The 21,262-nt window shown below is 43.8% G+C and overlaps 1 protein-coding gene across 1 annotated transcript in view; it reads right to left on the bottom strand.

The window, feature by feature from the left end:
- The window catches only part of LOC126456373 (Down syndrome cell adhesion molecule-like protein Dscam2), a 289,440-nt gene extending 269,651 nt beyond the window's left edge, over nucleotides 1-19,789 (bottom strand). Inside the window, exons 1-3 of the mRNA XM_050092127.1 lie at nucleotides 19,676-19,789; nucleotides 12,060-12,226; nucleotides 5,465-5,794 (exon numbers count right to left, since the gene is read on the bottom strand). Coding sequence (XP_049948084.1) covers nucleotides 5,465-5,794; nucleotides 12,060-12,226; nucleotides 19,676-19,789 — 611 coding nt within the window. The remainder of the gene's footprint in view (nucleotides 1-5,464; nucleotides 5,795-12,059; nucleotides 12,227-19,675) is intronic.
- Between the last annotated feature and the right edge of the window lie 1,473 nt (nucleotides 19,790-21,262).

The following is a 21,262-nucleotide window of genomic DNA, read 5'->3' as shown; positions in this document are numbered from 1 at the left end:
ACTGACGGCGGCGGTGCACAAATGCTGCGGAGCTAGCGCCATTCGAGGGCCAACACCGCGGTTCCTGGTGTGTCCGCTGTGCCGTGCGTGTGATCATTGCTTGTACAGCCCTCTCGCAGTGTCCGGAGCAAGTATGGTGGGTCTGACACACCGGTGTCAATGTGTTCTTTTTTCCATTTCCAGGAGTGTATTTACCGTCCATGTTTCACTTCCGTACATGGCTACACTCCATACAAATACTTTCAGAAATGACTTCCTGACACTTAAATCTATACTCGATGTTAACAAATTTCTTTTCTTCAGAAACGCTTTCCTTGCCATTGCCAGTCTACATTTTATATCCTCTCTACTTCGACCATCATCAGATATTTTGCTCCCAAAATAGCAAAACTCCTTTACTACTTTAAGTGTCTCATTTCCTAACCTAATTCCCTCAGCATCACCTGACTTAATTCGACTACATTCCATTATCCTCGTTTTGCTTTTGTTGATGTTCATCCTATATCCTCCCTTCAAGACACCATCCATTCCGTTCATCTGCTCTTCCAAGTCCTTTGCTGTCTCTGACAGAATTACAATGTCATCGGCGAACCTCAACGTTTTTATTTTTTCTCCATGGATTTTAATACCTACTCCGAATTTTTCTTTTGTTTCCTTTACTGCTTGCTCAATATACAGATTGAATAACATCGGGGAGAGGCTGCAATCCTGTCTTACTTCCTTCCCAACCACTGCTTCCCTTTCATGTCCCTCGACTCTTATAACTGCCATCTGGTTTCTGTACAAATTGTAAATAGCCTTTCGCTCCCTGTATTTTACCCCTGCCACCTTTAGAATTTGAAAGAGAGTATTCCAGTCAACATTGTCAAAAGCTTTTTCTGAGTCTACAAATGCTAGAAACGTAGGTTTGCCGTTCCTTAATCTTTTTTCCAAGATAAGTCGTAAGGTCAGTATTGCCTCACGTGTTCCAGTATTTCTACGGAATCCAAACTGATCAAGAGGTGCAGGACGCACTCCTGCTCTTGCAACAGCAGGGTAAGGATGTGATTTTCTGCTGGGTTCCAGGGCACATAGGGATTCCTGGAAATGAACTTGCAGATGCGGCTGCCAAGGAGGCTTGCTCCATCACACCTCCTGCTCGCTGTTCCGTCCCCCTGCAGGCCATTACGTCTTTCGTGACTCGGAAGGTCATGCGTTGGTGGGAGGCTCAGTGGCTGGACGTGAGGGATAATAAGTTGCGAGCGGTGAAGGATTCTGTCCGACCGTGGCTCACCTCCTTCCGACAACGCCGCGCTGAGGAAGTAGCCCTTACACGGCTTAGAATAGGACATTGTCCTTTGACACATGGTTTTCTGTTACGTCGTGAGGAGCCACCAACGTGTCAGACATGTGGGAGACAGTTGTCGATACGGCATATTTTAACTGAGTGTGTTTTATATGCGGGTTTGAGGGAAGATTTCCGTTTCCCACCAGACCTACCCTCTCTTTTAACTAATAATGAGGCGAGTGTCGCTAGAGTTTTACGTTTTTGTGTGATGTCTGGCCTTCTTCCCAAAATATTGGGATTGAAGTCTTAATGTGCTGTCCAGTGGTTTGGTCACCCATTATTTTTAAATGGTCACTCAGCCACCGTTACTTCCTTTTCCCTGTTTGTACTGCTCTTTTATTTTTAGTTTTATCTCCCTGTTTTGATGTGCTGTGTCCAATCTTGCAATTTGAACAATACCACTCCTCTCACGATTCGGCTCTGAATTGAACTTTTGGGAACGGGCGCTGATAGCCTCGCTGTTGTGCGCCCTAAAACACTAATCATCATCATCATCATCATCATCTTCCCCGAGGTCGGCTTCTACTAGTTTTTCCATTCGTCTGTAAAGAATTCGTGTTAGTATTTTGCAGCTGTGGCTTATTAAACTGATTGTTCGGTAATTTTCACATCTGTCAACACCTGCTTTCTTTGGGATTGGAATTATTATATTCTTCTTGAAGTCTGATGGTATTTCGCCTGTTTCATACATCTTGCTCACCAGATGGTAGAGTTTTGTCAGGGCTGGCTCTCCCAAGGCCGTCAGTAGTTCCAATGGAATGTTGTCTACTCCGGGGGGCTTGTTTCGACTCAGGTCTTTCAGTGCTCTGTCAAACTCTTCACGCAGTATCGTATCTCCCATTTCATCTTCATCTACATCCTCTTCCATTTCCATAATATTGTCCTCAAGTGCATCGCCCTTGTATGGACCCTCTATATACTCCTTCCACCTTTCTGCTTTCCCTTCTTTGCTTAGAACTGGGTTTCCATCTGAGCTCTTGATGTTCATACAAGTGGTTCTCTTATCTCCAAAGGTCTCTTTAATTTTCCTGTAGGCAGTATCTATCTTACCCCTAGTGAGATAAGCCTCTACATCCCTACATTTGTCCTCTAGCCATCCCTGCTTAGCCATTTTGCACTTCCTGTCGATCTCATTTTTGAGACGTTTGTATTCCTTTTTGCCTGCTTTATTTACTGCATTTTTATATTTTCTCCTTTCATCAATTAAATTCAATATTTCTTCTGTTACCCAAGGATTTCTACTAGCCCTCGTCTTTTTACCCACTTGATCCTCTGCTGCCTTCACTACTTCATCCCTCAAAGCTACCCATTCTTCTTCTACTGTATTTCTTTCCCCCATTCCTGTCAATTGTTCCCTAATGCTCTCCCTGAACCTCTGATTCTTTCAGTTTATCCAGGTCCCATCTCCTTAAATTCCCACCTTCTTGCAGTTTCTTCAGTTTTAATCTACAGGTCATAACCAATAGATTGTGGGCAGAGTCCACATCTGCCCCTGGAAATGTCTTACAATTTAAAACCTGGTTCCTAAATCTCTGTCTTACCATTATATAATCTATCTGATACTTTTAGAATCTCCAGGGTTCTTCCATGTATACAACCTTCTATCATGATTCTTAAACCAAGTGTTAGCTATGATTAAGTTGTGCTCTGTGCTAAATTCTACCGGGCGGCTTCCTCTTTCATTTCTTAGCCCCAATCCATATTCACCTACTACGTTTCCCTCTCTCCCTTTTCCTACACTCGAATTCCAGTCACCTATGACTATTAAATTTTCGTCACCCTTCACTATCTGAATAATTTGTTTTATTTCATCATACATTTCTTCAATTTCTTCGTCATCTGCAGAGCTAGTTGGCATATAAACTTGCACTACTGTAGTAGGTGTGGGCTTCGTATCTATCTTGGCCACAATAATGCGTTCACTATGCTGTTTGTAGTAGCTTACCCGTATTCCTATTTTCCTATTCATTATTAAACCTACTCCTGCATTACCCCTATTTGACTTTGTGTTTATAACCCTGTAGTCACCTGACCAGAAGTCTTGTTCCTCCTGCCACCGAACTTCACTAATTCCCACTATATCTAACTTCAACCTATCCATTTCCCTTTTTAAATTTTCTAACCTACCTGCCCGATTAAGGGATCTGACATTCCACGCTCCGATCCGTAGAACGCCAGTTTTCTTTCTCCTGATAACGACATCCTCTTGAGTAGTCCCCGCCCGGAGATCCGAATGGGGGACTATTTTACCTCCGGAATATTTTACCCAAGAGGACGCCATCATCATTTAATCAGTAAAGCTGCATGCCCTCGGGAAAAATTACGGCCGTAGTTTCCCCTTGCTTTCAGCCGTTCGCAGTACCAGCACAGCAAGGCCGTTTTGGTTAATGTTACAAGGCCAGATCAGTCAATCATGCATACTGTTGCCCTTGCAACTACTGAAAAGGCTGCTGCCCCTCTTCAGGAACCACACGTTTGTCTGACCTCTCAACAGATACCCCTCCGTTGTGGTTGTACCTACGGTACGGCTATCTGTATCGCTGAGGCACGCAAGCCTCCCCACCAACGGCAAGGTCCATGGTTCATGGGGGGGGGGGTTTACGTGAAAGCCTGCACCTTAATCTACGCACTGACGCCATTACAGTCTGATTCTTCCAGGTTTATGTTGTGTACTGAGTGTTTAAGATGTCTCCGATAATCGTGAGTCATGCCGACTGTGAAGTACGGGCTGTTATAAGATTTCTTAGTGCTAAAGGCCTAAAAGCGATCGATATTCATCGTAAGATCTGTGCAGTTTACGGAGAAAACATTATGAGTGATGGAATATTAAGAAAGTGGGTGAGAGCATTTAAAGATGGCCGCATAAATGTGCATGATGAAGAACGGAGTGGGCGTCCTTCGATCGTTAATGAAATTTTGGGACAGGAAGTGGACAATAAGGTGAGAGAAAACAGACGCTTTACGACATCCTCCTTGCGGGATAACTTTCCTGTTTCTCGTAGTGTTTTGTATGGCATTGTGACCGAGAACTTGAATTACCGAAAATTGTGGGCACGTTAGGTACCGAAAATGTTGACGGATGTGCACAAAACCAAGCGTTCGGACAGTGCATTGACTTTCTTTGAGCGGTACCACAACGACGTCGATGATTTCTTAAGCCAAACTGTTACGGGCGATGAAATATGGGTGGCCTACGTCACACCAGAATTAAAGCAACAGTCCATGGAAGTTGAGCAAGGGCATCGTTTTGCTGCAAGACGATGTCCGTCCGCGTGTGGCGAATCAGACCAAAGATCTCATCACATCTTTTCGATGGGAAACTCTAGATCATCCTCCGTACAGCCCCGATCTTGCGCCCAGTGACTACCATCTGTTCCTGCACTTGAAGAAACACCTGGGCGGTCAGCGTCTTCAAGACGATGACGAAGTCAAAACAGTGGTGATTCAGTGGTTAACAAGTCAGGCGGCAGACTTCTATGAGGAGGGTATTCAAAAACTGGTACAACGTTATGACAAGTGCCTCAATATTGATGGAAATTATGTAGGAAAGTAGATTAAGGTACAGGCTTTCATGTAAAAATAAAATTATTGAGATATCTTAGCAAGTCTTCTTTTTTAATTTCAAAACGGTCCTTACTTAAAAAAACACGCCTCATAATTCACTGAAAATGGGTAAGTGTTTCACGGATTTCTTGTCTTGTCAGATTTGTGTGTAGTGACAGGCCTTCTATGACCGTCTGCCAACATCTTCAGGAGTTACCTGCAGGACATATGGTACTTTATTTAACAGGTCGAAATATATCATGCGGAATGTACGAAGTCATGTAAGTTTCATATACTACCAAAGATTAAGTAGATGTGTGTGTTGGAGGTAGCGATGGTGATTTGGTTAAATGGTGGACAACTTAGTTCACTTGTATGTAGGCTTTCGGCATCAAGCGCTCGTTTCCAGGCTCCACTCATTTATGCAACTTGTATACAGAATGTAGACGGCAATAGTCCTAAATTATTTGTGCCGTTGCAGTGTAATGATAATCATTTGCATACGCAAGCTTGCATGCGGTCTCCGTTGCGTTACAATTTTGATGGCCAGCAGTGTATTTCGTCTGTACAATGTAGGCAGAAATATTCCCTCACCGTCTGGCAAGAGTGCGGTGTGTGCGAAACGCAAATCTCCGTTTGGCGGCGACTGCAGGCCGGGTGATGGGCTGGAACCGGCGCGCGTGCCGCCCTGTGCGGGGATTGGGTGCTCGACGAGCTAACACAGGCCAATCTCCCGGAGGGCCGGGCCGCGCCGCGCCGGGCCGGGGAGCCACCGTTTGCAGACCGGCGGACGACAGCTCCGTCCCTGAATGCCAATCGGCTCTTCCACAGCCTTCGTTTGTCTTTCCTATCGGATCGAAGTACTCGGGGCCGCCGTCATGAATAACAATCTGCTGCCTCGTCAAGGCACTGCTCCGAGTTCTCCTGCAGGCCGAAAGACCCGCCCGACGGATTCCGCCACCTACTCGGTACCTACTTCGGAATATGCTATCCTGTCCTCCGATGAGACAGGGAGAGCCACTTCGACGCTTCAGCTCCTTCAGCTTTTCGGCCTCAGCACTGTGGAAGCTGTTGCTATTCCGTGCACAAATGCGCACCATCAAACGAAAACATCTCGTTGACAGAGATTTATGTAGTTCTTAGACATTGTGACTCCATGAAAAAAGAGGTATTAAATTCCTTTAAATCATTCAGAGGGAAATAATATACAATGACGCATCGTTGTTTTCTGACAATATTAGTATATCTTCGAATTTAATCGCTTCTATCAGTGTACAATCGATCATTATGTCTTCTGTTCATGGCATACTCATTAACTACAGCGGTGCTGAAAAATGTAACTTAATACACTACTGGCCATTAAAATTGCTACACCGAGAAGAAATGCAGATGATAAACGGGTATTCATTGGACAAACAGATTATACTAGAACTGACACCTGATTACATTTTCAGGCAATTTGGGTGCATAGATCCCGAGAAATCAGCACCCAGAACAACCAACTCTGACCGTAATAACGGCCTTGATATGCCTGGGCATTGTGTCAAACATAGCTTGGATGACGTGTACAGGTACAGCTACCCATGCAGCTTCAACGCGATACCGTAGTTCATCAAGAGTAGTGACTGGCGTATTGTGACGTGCCAGTTGCTCGGCCACCATTGACCAGACGTTTCAATTGGTGAGAGATCTGGAGGATTTGCTGGCCAGGGCAGCAGTCGAGCGTTTTCTGTATCCAGAAAGGCCCGTACAGGACCTGCAACATGCGGTCGTGCATTATCCTGCTGAAATGTAGGGTTTCGCAGATATCGAATGAAGGGTAGAGCCACGGGTCGCGGGTTGTAACACATCTGAAATGTAACGTCCACTGTTCAAAGCGCCGTCAATGCGAACAGGAGGTGACCGATACGTGTAACCAATGGCACCCTATACCATCACGTCGGGTGATACTCCAGTATGGCGATGACGATACACGCTTACAATGTGCGTTCACCACGATGTCGCAAAACGCGGATGCGACCATCATGATGCTGTAAACAGATCCTGGATTCATCCGAAAAAATGACGTTTTGCCATTCGTGCACCCAGGTTCGTCGTTGAGTACACCATCGCTGGCGCTCCTGTCTGTGATGCAGCGTCAAGGGTAATCGCAGCCATGGTCTCTGAGCTGATAGTCCAGGCTGCTGCAAAAGTCGTCGAAATGTTCGTGCAGATGGTTGTTGTCTTGCAAACGTCCCCATCTGTTGACCCAGGGATCGAGACGTATCTGCACGATCCGTTACAGCCATGCGGATAAGATGCCTGTCATCTCGACTGCTAGTGATACGAGGCCGTTGGGATCCAGCACGGTGTTCCGTATTACCTTCCTGAACCCACCGATTCCATATTCCGCTAACAGTCATTGGATCTCGACCAACGTGAGCAGCAGTGTCGCGATACGATAAACCGAAATAGCGATAGGCTACAATTCGACCTTTATCGAGGTCGGAAACGTGATGGTACGCATTCCTCCTCCTTACACGAGGCATCACAACAACGGTTCACCAGACAAAGCCGGTCAACTGCTGTTTGTGCATAAGAAATCGGTTGGAAACTTTCCTCATGTCAGCACGTTGTAGGTTTCGCCACCGGCGCAAACTTTGTGTGAATGCTCTGCACATCTAATCATTTGTATATCACAGCGTCTGTACCACATCTTCGTGGTTTAGCAATTTTTATGGCCAGCACTGTAATACTGTATTACCTTAAAAATGAACTTAAAATGGAATTATTTTACGAAAATTCAACACTGTTCTATGTTTTTCGAAGAAAAAGGAACTCCAGCAAACACACTGGGAAATGAACGGGACATTATCTGCCCCCTAACGTACAATGACGGAAATGGAAAGTGTTGTACTATGAACATCTTGAACGAAAGCTACGAATCATATTCGACTATCTTGCGACATACCACCTGTTGAGGAATATGGGTAGATTTTTTATTCAGATTCCCTGTTGAGAAACTACCAAAATTAAGGGGTTAGTTGTTAGTTGGTATCTGGGCTATGAACGGCTCTTTTCCGAAAATGTGCCTTGATGTTGTCATAGGGACGAGCCGTGGCCCGTCTGCTTTCATACCTTTAGTTAAAGTTGTTGAAGTAACAGTCACAGATTGTGTTCCTTCGGTCAAATAGCTAAAGCACTGACGAGTTAAGCGAAATTTTAGCTGACACACATTGAAATTAAATGAATAATCATTAATGGCAATAAAAGGTTATTACTTGCTGATAAGAAATTGATGTTGACGACACCACAAATAGATGTTGAGTACAATGCTAATTTATTCATTTAGTCACTTGAAAGAACACCTAGCAATGGTGGTCCTACAATAAGTCAATTTAAAAGACGCAAATTGGTAATATTCAATTGCAGTTAAGATTGTGTAAATCTACAAAATCAGAATGGCAGTAGACTCTCCAGAAATCAATAAATCATCACTAGTTTGCCAAAATAACACATTCCCATGCTTCTAACTAGGCATAAATAATTCCATAACAGCAAGAATTCACGTCGAATTTGTTTAAAGCACATCTTATGAAGTTCGATCACAGTCAGAATTCATATTAACTCCCTGAGACAAAGTCCCACTTGCCTAGGAATGTCAGTATGAGCAAATTTGAAGGTATTCGCGGCCCATACGTCAAATCCCTCCTATGTCACGCCTCGACACGAAGTGTTCTCTGTAACGACACCGAGTGTTTCAACTGTCTACCTCTCCCAGACATCCCCACCTAGCTCTCAAGAGCCACTGCAAGAATTAGAATATGCGACAACCTCACGACTTGCACCAACAAGAAACATTCTCTCCCTCACCAAATACCACGATTTATTAAAATCTGTAGAATAGACAAGCATTAGCATAATATTGAAGTTACAGATCAGATGTATGGCTTTAATTAAAGAACCTTTTCTCCCTCTTCTGTAGAGACCAAACACGATATTGTACGTATAAAAGCATAGACCTAATTAATTAAGCACGAGCTAGCATATGCGCGCTTATAGCAAATAATAAAGCATACACATTAGAAGATATTAAAAAGTAGTTTGGGCTGCTCATCTGATGCGCCTTTTCACACTCAATCTATTGGCAGTATTAAATCCTACGAATCATCTACCGTTTTTAAGTTACAAAGATTTTAATGCTGGCCATCGTACCTTCTAGTTAGCACTTAGAAACAGTTACTAACTAAGATAAACGTAACATGGTCACCTATGGCGTGACCTGAGAATTGTCATACTGCTCACATTTGCTGTGTATCTGTGGAGGATACTATGATATGATACATTTACTCAAGAAAAAGATATAAAACGCAATAATCCAGTACCTAAAATATGTATCAGTGTATGACTATCAAGGATGGTAGCTCGAGTCCTGTGCATCGTTTATAAACACTGCATGAAGCATTCAGTATTTACTAATTTGCAGTGACTACTGTATGTATGTTTGTTAAGTGTGGTCAACTAGTTTCTGCAGTTTTTTTGATATTTATAATAAGAAAATCTTAATAAATGCTCCTTGGTGCTGCAAGCATGCTGATATGTTTTGATTTGTCGTACTGTGATACATCGGATTATTGTAAAATTTCCGCGCAGAGCGACCGCGCGGTTTGAGGCGCCGGAGGTTCAAGTCCTCCCTCGGGCATGGGTGTGTTGTCCTTAGCATAAGTTAATTTAAGTTTGTTTAAGTAGTGTGTAAGTCTAGGGACCGATGACCTCAGCAGTTTGGTCCCTTAGGAATTCACACATTTGAACATTTGTATTACGAAATTATGAAGTATTTAAAAATGGCCATCGTTCGTACTGTAGCAAAAGCCGCCATGCTTCGGACAAACAGTGTAGACCAGGATGGAAATCCGAAGCTTTGTACCTACTGATGGGGAAAGCTCTACTGTTGTCCGCTACTGGCAAGTTCCTTGTCGACGAGAAATCCCTGCAGCGAGATCCCCGTCTCATGATACATTTTAAAACTTCTCCGTGGCTGATGTCGAGCATATGCTTTTTGTTACAATCTCCATGTGTGTTGGATACGTCGACTGAAATTTCTTCTTTGTGTGACTTTAAGTGCAGAAAATCGTCATTGCTGCAGATGAAGAATGGCATAGAGTACACGATGTTGTTGGGTGCGTCTAGAATTACTGAAGCGTTTTACCCGAGATCAGAACACAGAATGCCCAGAGAGGCCTTCTCTTACAGCTCATCTTTCGAACTCAGAAAAGTCCGAATCAGTGCGATGAGGGATACTGGAGCACCATACCGACAAATTACTCAAATAGTCAGCTGTAACGCTGAACGACTGGTAACGACGTGGACTCAGGACAACCCTGCACTAACAAGAGATCCTTCCAGAACGACTGCACCACGAGATAATTGTAGGATTGTTCGATTACCTCCGACGAATAGACGGATGACAGCAGCAGAAATCCGGCAAGAAATTACAACAAGAGTGTCAGCACGAACCGTCAGGAACAGATTACTGGTAACTGAGTTTCTACGTGTCGTTTACCGCTGGCAGGATGCTACGGGTAACAGAGACCTACAAGGTGTAGAGTCACAGTCAACTAGGACACTAAATGGCATTTGTGGTGCCCAGCGATGGGTCCCACTTCTCTTTGTGGCAGTCACATCGACAACTACTTATACAACGATAAACCGCGCCCCAGATAACACTTTTGTACGTTTTAGCACGATTGTTCATGTATGTTGTTTAAATTAAATAACTTATGTTGTGAGAATTGACTCGGAGCTGGAGCCCTTGCTTCTCACGATCAGCAAGCGCCCAGGTCTGTATCACACTTTCACTGCCACTGATTTCTCCCATATACACATATCAAAAGAGAGTTTCGCATCACCTCGGCTTCGAGAGTTCCGGAACCTGCGCAGAAAATTGGAATGGAGATCAACATAAACATCATTTCCGCCCTTTTTATCGCTCATGAAAGACACACATTGCATGTTGTACCACCATACAGCGAGACCTTCAGAGGTGATGGTCCAGACTGATGTACACACCGGTATCTCTAATAACCAGTAGGACGTCTTCTTGCACTGATGCATGCCTGTATTCGTCGTGGCATACTACCCACAAGTTCATCAGTCCAGATGGCCCCACTACTCAACTGTGATTCGGTGTAGATACCTCAGAGTGGTTGGTGAGTAACGTCATCCATAAGCAGCCCTTTTCAATCTATCCCAGGCTTGTTCGATAGGATTAATGTCTGAAGAACATGCTGGCCACTCTAGTCGAGCGATGTCGTTATCCTGAAGGAAGTGATTCACAAGATGTGCACGATGAAGGCGCGAATTGGCGTCCATGAAGACGAATGCCTCGCCAATATGGTGTCGATATGGTTGCACTATTGGTCGGAGGATGGCATCCACGTATCGTACAGCCGTTATGACGTCTTCCATGACCACCAGCGGCGTACGTCAGCCCCACATAATGCCACCCCAAAACAGCAGGGAACTTCCACCTTGCTGCGCTCTCTGGACAGTGTGTCTAAGGCGATTGTCTGGCTGAAGGCATATGCGACACCCATCGGTGAAGAGAACGTGATGCAAATCTGACCGGTCCATTCGAAATGTTGTTGAGTCCATCTGTACCGCGCTGCATGGTGTCGTGGTTGCAAAGATGGACTTCGCCATGGACGTCGGGAGTGAAGTTCTGGGAACCGGGTGATGCAAAACTATTTTTGATGTGTGTATTTAGTGGTAGAATTTCTGGTAGTAGTGGCTGGAAGTCATAGGTAGAGCGTATAGTGAGCTGTAAGCTGTGGATGCTCAGGGAACTTTTGAATAAAACTAATTTTGTGTAATATACATTGAAATGCAACATATCGTGGTTTTAGCATCTTAAAACGCATTTGCTGCTTTTCTGCAGCATTGTTACACATTTGTGAGTAGATCGCGTGAATGGAAACGAAATGAGATGTCGTCTCCGAGACCTCAGAGAGACCAGTGGAACACTATTTTTTGACGAAAAATGTCAGGCGTGTACTAGAAAATGTGGCAGTAAAGCAGGCAGCACAGAAGCAGCGGTAACCAGGTAGCTCGGAGACGACGTCAGTGTCGAGGTGGAGTGTGTCCACCGGCGGTTCTGTGAAGCACGCAGCGGACGCTGGACAGCGTCCGTCCTGCCGGAACGCGTGCTCGCCCCAAGCCTTTGCGGCAGGGCCGAGGTGGACACTCTTTCGCAGAATTTAATTTTCTGGCAAGAGCGCTGTGTTCCGTCTGCTGCCCAGCGCCCGCCGCGATGTGGGGCCTAATTGGATCATCTGACAGCCGGTAAGCGTTCTTGGGTCCTTTCCTCTGCTGCAATGTCTGCCAGTAAATTCGCAGATGTTATTTCTGCCACTACGTTTATACTGCATGGCATCCTGCAAACGTTTATTAAACCAATTATGCTGAGACACTGCAAAGCGAAAGTACTTATTTTTAGAGAAATATATGTTCAGTGTCTTTTAGGAATCAAAAATGTAATTGGTAAGGAACTATTCCTACACACATTAAAAAAAAAGCGTTTCGTCAGACTAACTCTTTTTGGGATACGAACGCTGGAAAGAATCACAGGTTATGGGGTGGAACTCGGGTCAGAACGGGATACTTTATGTTCAACAGTTTTTGTGAAAGAAAAAGAAACTCAAGAAAAGATTTATTAAAGGTTAAAAAAATCACCTTGTAGTACAACCTAATGTGCCTTACTTGAAAATCAAATATCACAATTTGTTACGCATGTTTTTCATTTTTTAAAGAAATGATTGCACATTTTTCGTTCTGTCCCACCCACTGGGCAGGATGGGATAACGCATTTTTTATGAACTTGTTGCATAAAAGTTGAAATTATTAGGAACATCGTTTCAAAACAAAGAGATGAAGTTGTCTGATGTACAATGTAGGAAAAAGATAGAAAAAATGTTGAAAAATCAACAATGAGAAAATGTAATATAATTAGAAAAATGAACACTTATTATTAACGCTTAATACCATGTTACTGTTATAGTAGCTGCTTCTGTTACTTTACTGAATCCCAGCGCTCGTGCACGGGATGTATTTTCTGTCTCGCGAGTAGATTAATAATTGTAATAAATTCTACAACCCACTCGTGCCCAACCAGTCAAGTTTATTTTTGTCAGAACAGTGTGATACGCTACTTCTTTCTACTAGTTGATTAGCTAATGATCTGGCAATGAGACGTTTCATTATTGGACTAAGAAATCTGCTCTCCATTGACTTCAGGTATGTTACCAGCTCGTCGTCTTGTTCTGCACTGAACTCATTTTTAAATTAGTCATCTGACTTGTAAACTGTGCAGTTGGGATAATTATCAATTTTACGATCCTTCCAACGTTGATCTGGGTACGTTAAACACCTAAGACGCTTTTAACACTCCCATATCAGAGGATAAAACTGTCTTTTCCAATGATTCCATTGATTTAATACCCAATTGTTGTAGATCAGTATTTCTAATGTAAGTTCAGACCGTGTGGGAAAGCAAGGGAAAAAAGTATATAGTTTGAAATCTACTTGCATCGATAAATGGCTGGGAGAAGCAGGACACTATACCATTTATCACTTCCCGTTCCGCCCCACGAATACATTTCAGGTTAACATCTTTCGTGGTTCGTAATAATTGAAGCATTTAAACATATTTTATAACTAACATACAGCGTATGGAATGCACTTTGTGATTACATGTCTTTTAAGGTTGTTAACATCAACGGCTTACCTTGCGTTGAAATTCACCAAACATTACAAAAACACAAGTAGAAACATGAAGGACAACCGTTCACTCACAAGTAGGACCCCAAGTCAAAATTGCTGTCGCACAGTTCCTCCCATTCCGAAACAGAGTTACATGTCACTACAATTTGTTGTACCGCTCTCCAGGTAGGAAAACAGCATAATGCTTTCATGCCCCGCTATCCCGTTCTGCTTCGAATTCATCTACCATTTTTCACACAAACCAATATGTACTGAGCAGTCACTTCTCTCACAAACAACTTGGAGGAATACCGACCGAGTAGGCTTAGTGATTTCACACCGGATACATACACCATCTGATGAAAAGTATCCGGTTACTGGGCTGAAAATGAGTTACAAGTTCGTGGCGTCCTCCATCGGTAATGCCGGAACTCAGTATGGTGTTGGCCCACCCTTAGCCTTGATGACGGCTTCCAGTCTCGCAGGCATACGTTCAATTGGGTGCTGGAAAGTTTCTTGGGGACTGGCGGCCCATTCTTCACGGAGTGCTGCACTGAGGAGAGGTATCGATGTCGGTCGGTGAGGCCTGGCACGAAATCGGCGTTCCAGAACATCCCAAAGGTGTTCTATAGGATTGATGTCACGACTCCGTGCAGGCCAGTCCGTTACAAGGATGTTATTGTCGTGTAACCACTCCGCCACAGGCCGTGCATTATGAACAGGTGTTCGATCGTGTTGAAAGATGCAGTCGCCATCCCCGAATTTCTCTTCTACAGTGGGAAGCAAGAAGATGCTTAAAAATCAATGCAGGCCTGTGCTATCATAGTGCCACGCAAGCCCCCTCCATGAAAAACACAACCACACCATAACACCACCGCCTCCGAATTTTACTTTTCGCACTACACACGCTGGCAGATGACGTTCACCGGGCATTCGCCATACCCACACCCTGCCATCGGATCGCCACATTGTATACCGTGATTCGTCACTCCACACAACGTTTTTCCACTGTTCAGTCGTCTAGTGTTTACGCTCCTTACACCAACCGAAGCGTCGTTTGGCATTTGCCAGCATGATGTATGGCTTATGAGCAGCCACTCGACAATGAAATCCAAGTTTTCTCACCTCCCGTCTAACTATCATAGTACTTGCAGTGGATCCTGATGCAGTTTGGAATTCCTATGTGATGGTCTGGATAGATGTCTGCCTATTACACATTATGACCCTCTTCAACTCTTGGCGGTCTCTGTCAGTCAACAAATGAGGTCGGCCTGTACCCTTCTGTGCGTACGTGTCCCTTCACGTTTCCACTCCACTATCACATCGGAAACAGTGGACCTAGTGATGTTTAGGAGTGTGGAAATCTCGCGTACAGACGTATGAGACAAGTGACACCCACCACCTGACCACGTTTGAAGTCCGTGAGTCCGCTCTCTCACGATGTCTAATGACTAGTGAGGTCGCTGAGTACCTGGCACTAGGTGGCAGCACAATGCACCCAATATGAAAAACTTTTGTTTTTGGGGGTGTCCGGATACTTTTGATGATATAGTGTAATAGGGGCGACGGTGGTTCAAATCCCCCTTCGGCCGTCCAGATTAACGTTTTTCGTGACTTCCCAAAATCTCATAAGGGAATTTCGTGATGGTTCTTTTTACAGGGATTTTCTCTGGTAACCTTGTCTTCGATGGGACGTTAAACCTTAACATTTCTACTTTAATTTGTAAGAACATAAAATTAGCTAGTTCATATATGAAATGATGACATTATAAATTTTTCATGGAAGTGCTTCATCTAAACTCCACACGTTGGTTGCAAAAGTATGGTATGTTTTAACACTGAAACACGCGGAAGGGGGGTCATAAATTTAGAAACGCTGTGTTTCCGCTGGGCTTGGTTATCAGAGTTAATGGGGAAAGCCGCTGAACGAGTGGAGCAGTCTTGTACGTTTTAGCCATTCCCGCTACATATTGTGAACACGAATCAGGAAGTCTCCGCCATCTCTTCTTGTTGCAACGTCTGCTCACGTCTACCTCTTACGGAAACATTCAGTTTCCACTCATTCATATTAACAAGAAAATTTAACGTCAAGTATTTACTAATCCGTTGGGAAAAAAAGAAAAAGGAAACGACGAGTTAGGAATTTTCGTCTGTGTGCTACTTATACTTTCAGCAGCCAAAGTGTCTGTACGCGTAAAATAGACACACAAACTATGCACAGAGCCTGTGAACAAATATCTCGAAAACGGCATAGCTGGTAGAATGCTCACGTGCTACTGTTGTGAGCTTCTATGGAAAGTGGTAGAACGGCAGAGAAACTACCACTGGACAATGAGTGATAGGATGTCCACGACTCTTCACAGAATGTGAGATTTGGAGGCTTGCCGTCTGTGTCTGTGCAGGATAGCTGGCGATCTGTGGCCCCTCTGCCGAAAGTGCACAATGCACAACGCACAATGCACAATGCATATGCATTAGAGTTTCGGAGCACACCGTTCATAGTATATTGTCGAACATAGGGTTTCGCAGTAGCCGACCCATATGTGTTCATATGTTGACCCAACGAAATCGTCAATTACGATTGCAATTACAACGGGATCGTCGAGATTTGACCGTGGATCAATGGAGACGTGTCATCTCGTAGGAGGAATCACGTTTTTCCTACATCAGGTCGATGGTCGTCTCCCCAAACGCGGTCATTCACGCTAGCCGTGGTAAAGTGCACAGCGCCAAGGACGACAGAACCGTGCTACAGTGGTTTGAAGAGCGCTATGGTGTACGCCCTTTTGGTGGCTTGGCTACGAAATTTGCTCGATGTGAATGCAGTGGAACCCGTTTGGGTCGCTGCCAGGCGTCATCACAGAGTACACAGATCAGCGGCCCACTGTTTAAGGAAATTACATGGCTTGTGCATGGACATCTGGTGTGACATAGCTCCACAAACCTACCACCGATCTGTCGAATCCATGATACGCATAAACGGTGACGTATTGCGTTACAAAGAAGGACCAAAAAGTCATTAAATAGGAGGTTATAATGTTTTGGGTCGTCAGTGTATATATACCTTTCATTCTACAGCACATTTTGTAAACACAAGTCAAAACAATCAGCTCAAATCTTTTACTTGTTTTGACTTTTTTACAAAATGTTCTGTGTAATAAAAAGTGTACATATGCCCATAAACATGTTTACTCATACTGTGCTTCAAAACTGGAAACAGTAAGTTATTTTTCGGTTTGTGTTAGTTTTGTGAACTTATATTCACAATTAACCACTTCCTAATATACTATTGTAATCGTAACAGAATCAGAATTAACCTAAACCTGGGAAAAAACAGATGTACACAGAGCACCTGAAGATGAGTCACCACTGCTCGAAATGCATCGTGCACTGAAATAAAATCATTATTGCGACTGCAGACGGTTGTTCTTTATTTTACATTAATAGTTTAATCCTTTTTCGTTAGGTGATTTGCAATGATTAACTTTTTTGTTTCAATTGCAAATTATTTTCCGTTTTTATTTACCTACTTGCGTTTATATAATAGATGAGCTACAATAGCTAACTGTAGAGATGATGGGTTTCTTTTGAGTTGCTGATCGTCTGCGTCATTCTTCTGCAGTGATTTAACAACGGCGGGTGGTGGAATAAAAACTGCAATAAGTACAAGTAGTTGCTAACTTTTCCTGAATAAAATTAGTCACAGCGAAATAGAATAAAAATATACTTGAATACGATGTAGAAAATTAGCGGCAACATGCTTTGAAGTTACGATTTGAAAACTACTGTGAGTTTAGCTCTAGAAGAACTTAACTTGCTGGTACACATTACGTAGGCATAAGAGACCGCATCGTTATTTATGGCTTAAAGCCTTTCGTGAACTTCGTTTACATGGATGAATATTCTGGTCGGTGCCTTTGAAAATTTAAAACGTTAAGTATCAAAGTATTTATTTTCTGAGGTAAGACCGAAACTTCCCTATTACTTAACTGGTGATAATTATTACAGTTCGCTGGTGCATAGCAGGAGCAATTTTATTATTATTTATTTTTTATAATGTGCTTCGCACTTAATTTGAAAGAAGTATATGTAAAGTGCCGCTGTTTTATATTATAATTTACAATTTAAAATTTATGCAAGTTTTCCCGTCTAAGAAAGAAAGAAAAAGAATGAAAAGAGTATCGGGAATCGAGCGTTATTCTAACGAGTGTATTCATATCGTGAAAACTGCCCTGAAATTAATTTCCAGTAAGTGCATTACTACTACGAGTGTCTAAAAACAGCTCCACTGTATGCTAACACTCAAACAGCTGATCCAAGTTTTTTTGTTTATATATTCATGAGAATACAGAGCTAATATGAGAGAAGAGACATGGCTCTCAAAAAGTTTAGAACAAAAAATGATAAAAAAGTAAACCTTACCACATCAACAAGCGTTTTATACAAAAAAGGCTCGAAATAAGGACAACTGGTGTCACGAGTGCATGCTTTTCTCAGCGCTCAAGGTTTTAGATGTCTAGGAAAGAATTAATCGATAACCGCTCCAGTTAGTTAATTTTAGTTCCCTACCGATGTTGGTTTTTATGTTGAGGCCATTTCCTAGTTAATCTGAAAATTATGCTATGGTGATGCGACAACAAACGACCATATGACACTGATTCACCAGAGCACCGTTTTCAGATCCACTAGAAGATGGCTGTCATATAAAAGCCGACACCGGTCTTGGACTAAAATAAAGAACATGTTAGCAGTTGTAAAGGATATTTATTAATTCAGTAAACTGCTTCGAAGCAGCAGCTTCCTCCAAACCTATAGAAACGAATGATCTGGAAAGATATTGACAGAGGTGAAATTAGTGCACCTGATGGCTTCTCCCTTGATTAACTGTCAACGGGGGTACTATCGGATTCCAATTATAAGAGACAACTGGTTAGCTTATTATGATGATCTGTTAACGACGAGCTATAAACATGGTATTGTGTGACCTGCATTTTCAAAACAAAACACGTTAATAATTTAAATGGTTTTCGTTAGCCTATTTCACGCGCTCTCTCTCTCTCTCTCTCTCTCTCTCTCTCTCTCTCTCATACACACACACACACACACACACACACACACACACACACACACACACACACACACACAGAGAGAGAGAGAGAGAGAGAGAGAGAGAGAGAGAGAGAGAGAGAGAGAGAGAGAGAGAGAGAGATTTACAGTTGACAAAACACGAACAAGGAACAGAAGGTGAACTAATAAAAGCAAGAAAGATTAGAATTTAGCGTCACGTGTCAGGCGACATCATTAGAGGTAGAACACTAACCAAATTCACGTCAAGTGACTAGAACAACTATGGTAAAGCTACATAAGGGTAACCTATCGGGAACTGAATCCTTCTCTTCCGGAATATTAGCCCTATGACGTTACCACTGTATCACCTCATCGTGCAGAAGTATGTATTTTTTTCGACATGATAGCGGTTCCAATTTCGGTGGATTGACCTGCTTTAGGTCCTTGGTGCTTTTCCTAAGCCATTTAAGGCAAATAATTAGGAATTCCTTTACACAGCCAGACCAATTTCTTCTTTCATCATTGACCAACCGAACTGGTGCTTCCTCAGTATTTATTTTGACGCTGACTGAACATTCAACTCAAACCTTCATTCCCCCTTCATTAATGGGAAGTTGTTAACTCGCTTGCGTATGTGTCTGTACCGTCGTCGGATAATGACAGCATAAGATGAAAGATTTGTCGCAGCGTCAGACATACCTGGACATACCTGGACAGTACATTCATCATTAGGGAATTACATACACTTGATCTCTGCAACCAACCTGTTTCAACACTGAGCTCGTTTCTAGCAGCTGGTGGCTGGTGAAGAAGCAGCCATCGGTCGCGTTTATATTCTGTGCGAATTCACACTCCGCCAGTGGAAAAAAAAGGAAGTTGTGGTGCGAGCGGGTAGAGAGAGGCAGTTTTCCGTTGTGTCAAACTTGGTACAACTTTTTCCATTCAAGTTGTCCGGCAGGCGGACGCTGATTTCAACGCCGCTGGCAGTCTGCGGGGACGGACCTGCGCGTCGTCGCGTTTCCGACGGTTCTGCTGCCTGAAGCACAGCTCGAGGAACGATACAAGCGAAGCACCTGGGAGCGCACTGCAGCTGTCTCCACCTTGCTCTCCGCACATCGCGTTCAACCTTCATAGCTTACTCTTCATACAGTCAAATTTGTCTCTAACTACTACCATCTAGGTTGGTTATTTCAGGCTTCCTATTCAATTATTCGTACGCATTATTCTAACATCATCCGTCGATATCCCTCTGAGATTGTTAGTAGCCCATGGCTCAGTGATTACTTCAAACAACTATGCCTCTACGGGTAGATGAGCTACATAAATAGCTCGTAAAACACTGTGCAGTACATAGCAGAGAGTACATGGTACTAATACACTATTGGCCATTAAAATTTCTACACCACAAAGATGACGTACTGCAGACGTGAAGTTTAACCGACAAGAAGAAGATGCTGTGATATGCAAATGATTAGCTGTGCAGAGGATTCACATAAGGTTGGCGCCGGTGGCGACACCTACGACGTGCTGACATGAGGACAGTTTCCAACCGATTTTTCATACACAAAGAGCAGTTGACCAGCGTTGCCTGGTGAAACGTTGTTGTCATGCCTCGTGTAAGGAGGAGAAATGCGTACCGTCACGTTTCCGACTTTGATAAAGGTCGGATTGTAGCCTATCGCGATTGCGGTTTATCGTATCGCGACATTGCTGCTCGCTTTGGTCGAGATCCAGTGACTGTTAGCAGACTATGGAATCGGTGGGTTCAGGAAGGTAATACGGAACACCGTGCTGGATCCCAGCGGCCTCGTATCACTAGCAGTCGGGATGACAGGCATCTTATCCGCATGGCTGTAACGGATCGTACAGCCACGTCTCGATCCCTGAGTCAACAGATGGGGACGTTTGCAAGACAACAACTATCTGCACGAACAGTTCGACGACGTTTGGAGCAGCATGTACTATCAGCTCGGAGACCATGGCTGTGGTTACCCATGACGCTGTGTCACAGATGAGAGCGCCTGTGATGGTGTGCTCAACGACGAACCTGGGTGCACGAATGCCAAAATGTCATTTCTTCGGATGAATCCATGTTCTGTTTACAGCATCATGGTGGTCGCATCCGTGTTTGGCGACATCGCGCAGAACGCACATTGGAAGCGTGTATTCGTAATCACCATACTGGCGTATCATGCCGCGTGATGGTATAGGGTGCCATTGGTTACACGTCTCGGTCACCTCCTGTTCGCATTGACGGCGCTTTGAACAGTGGACGTTACATTTCAGATGTGTTACGACCCGTGGCTCTACGCTTAATTCGATCCCTGCGAAATACTACATTTCAGCAGGATAATGCACGACCGCATGTTGCAGGTCCTGTACGGGCCTTTCTGGATACAGAAAATGTTCGACTGCTGCCCTGGCCAGCACATTCTCCAGATCTCTCACCAATTGAAAACGTCTGGTCAATGGTGGCCGACCAACTTGCTCGTCACAATACGCCAATCACTACTCCTGATGAACTGTGGTATCGTGTTGAAGCTGCACGGGCAGCTGTACCTGTACACGCCATCCAAGCTCTGTTTGAGT

The sequence above is a fragment of the Schistocerca serialis genome, chromosome 2 (assembly GCF_023864345.2).
Source record: "Schistocerca serialis cubense isolate TAMUIC-IGC-003099 chromosome 2, iqSchSeri2.2, whole genome shotgun sequence".
NCBI lineage: Eukaryota > Metazoa > Arthropoda > Insecta > Orthoptera > Acrididae > Schistocerca > Schistocerca serialis.
Note: the sequence above shows the minus strand (reverse complement) of the source record. Positions and strands in the feature narration are given on the sequence as shown.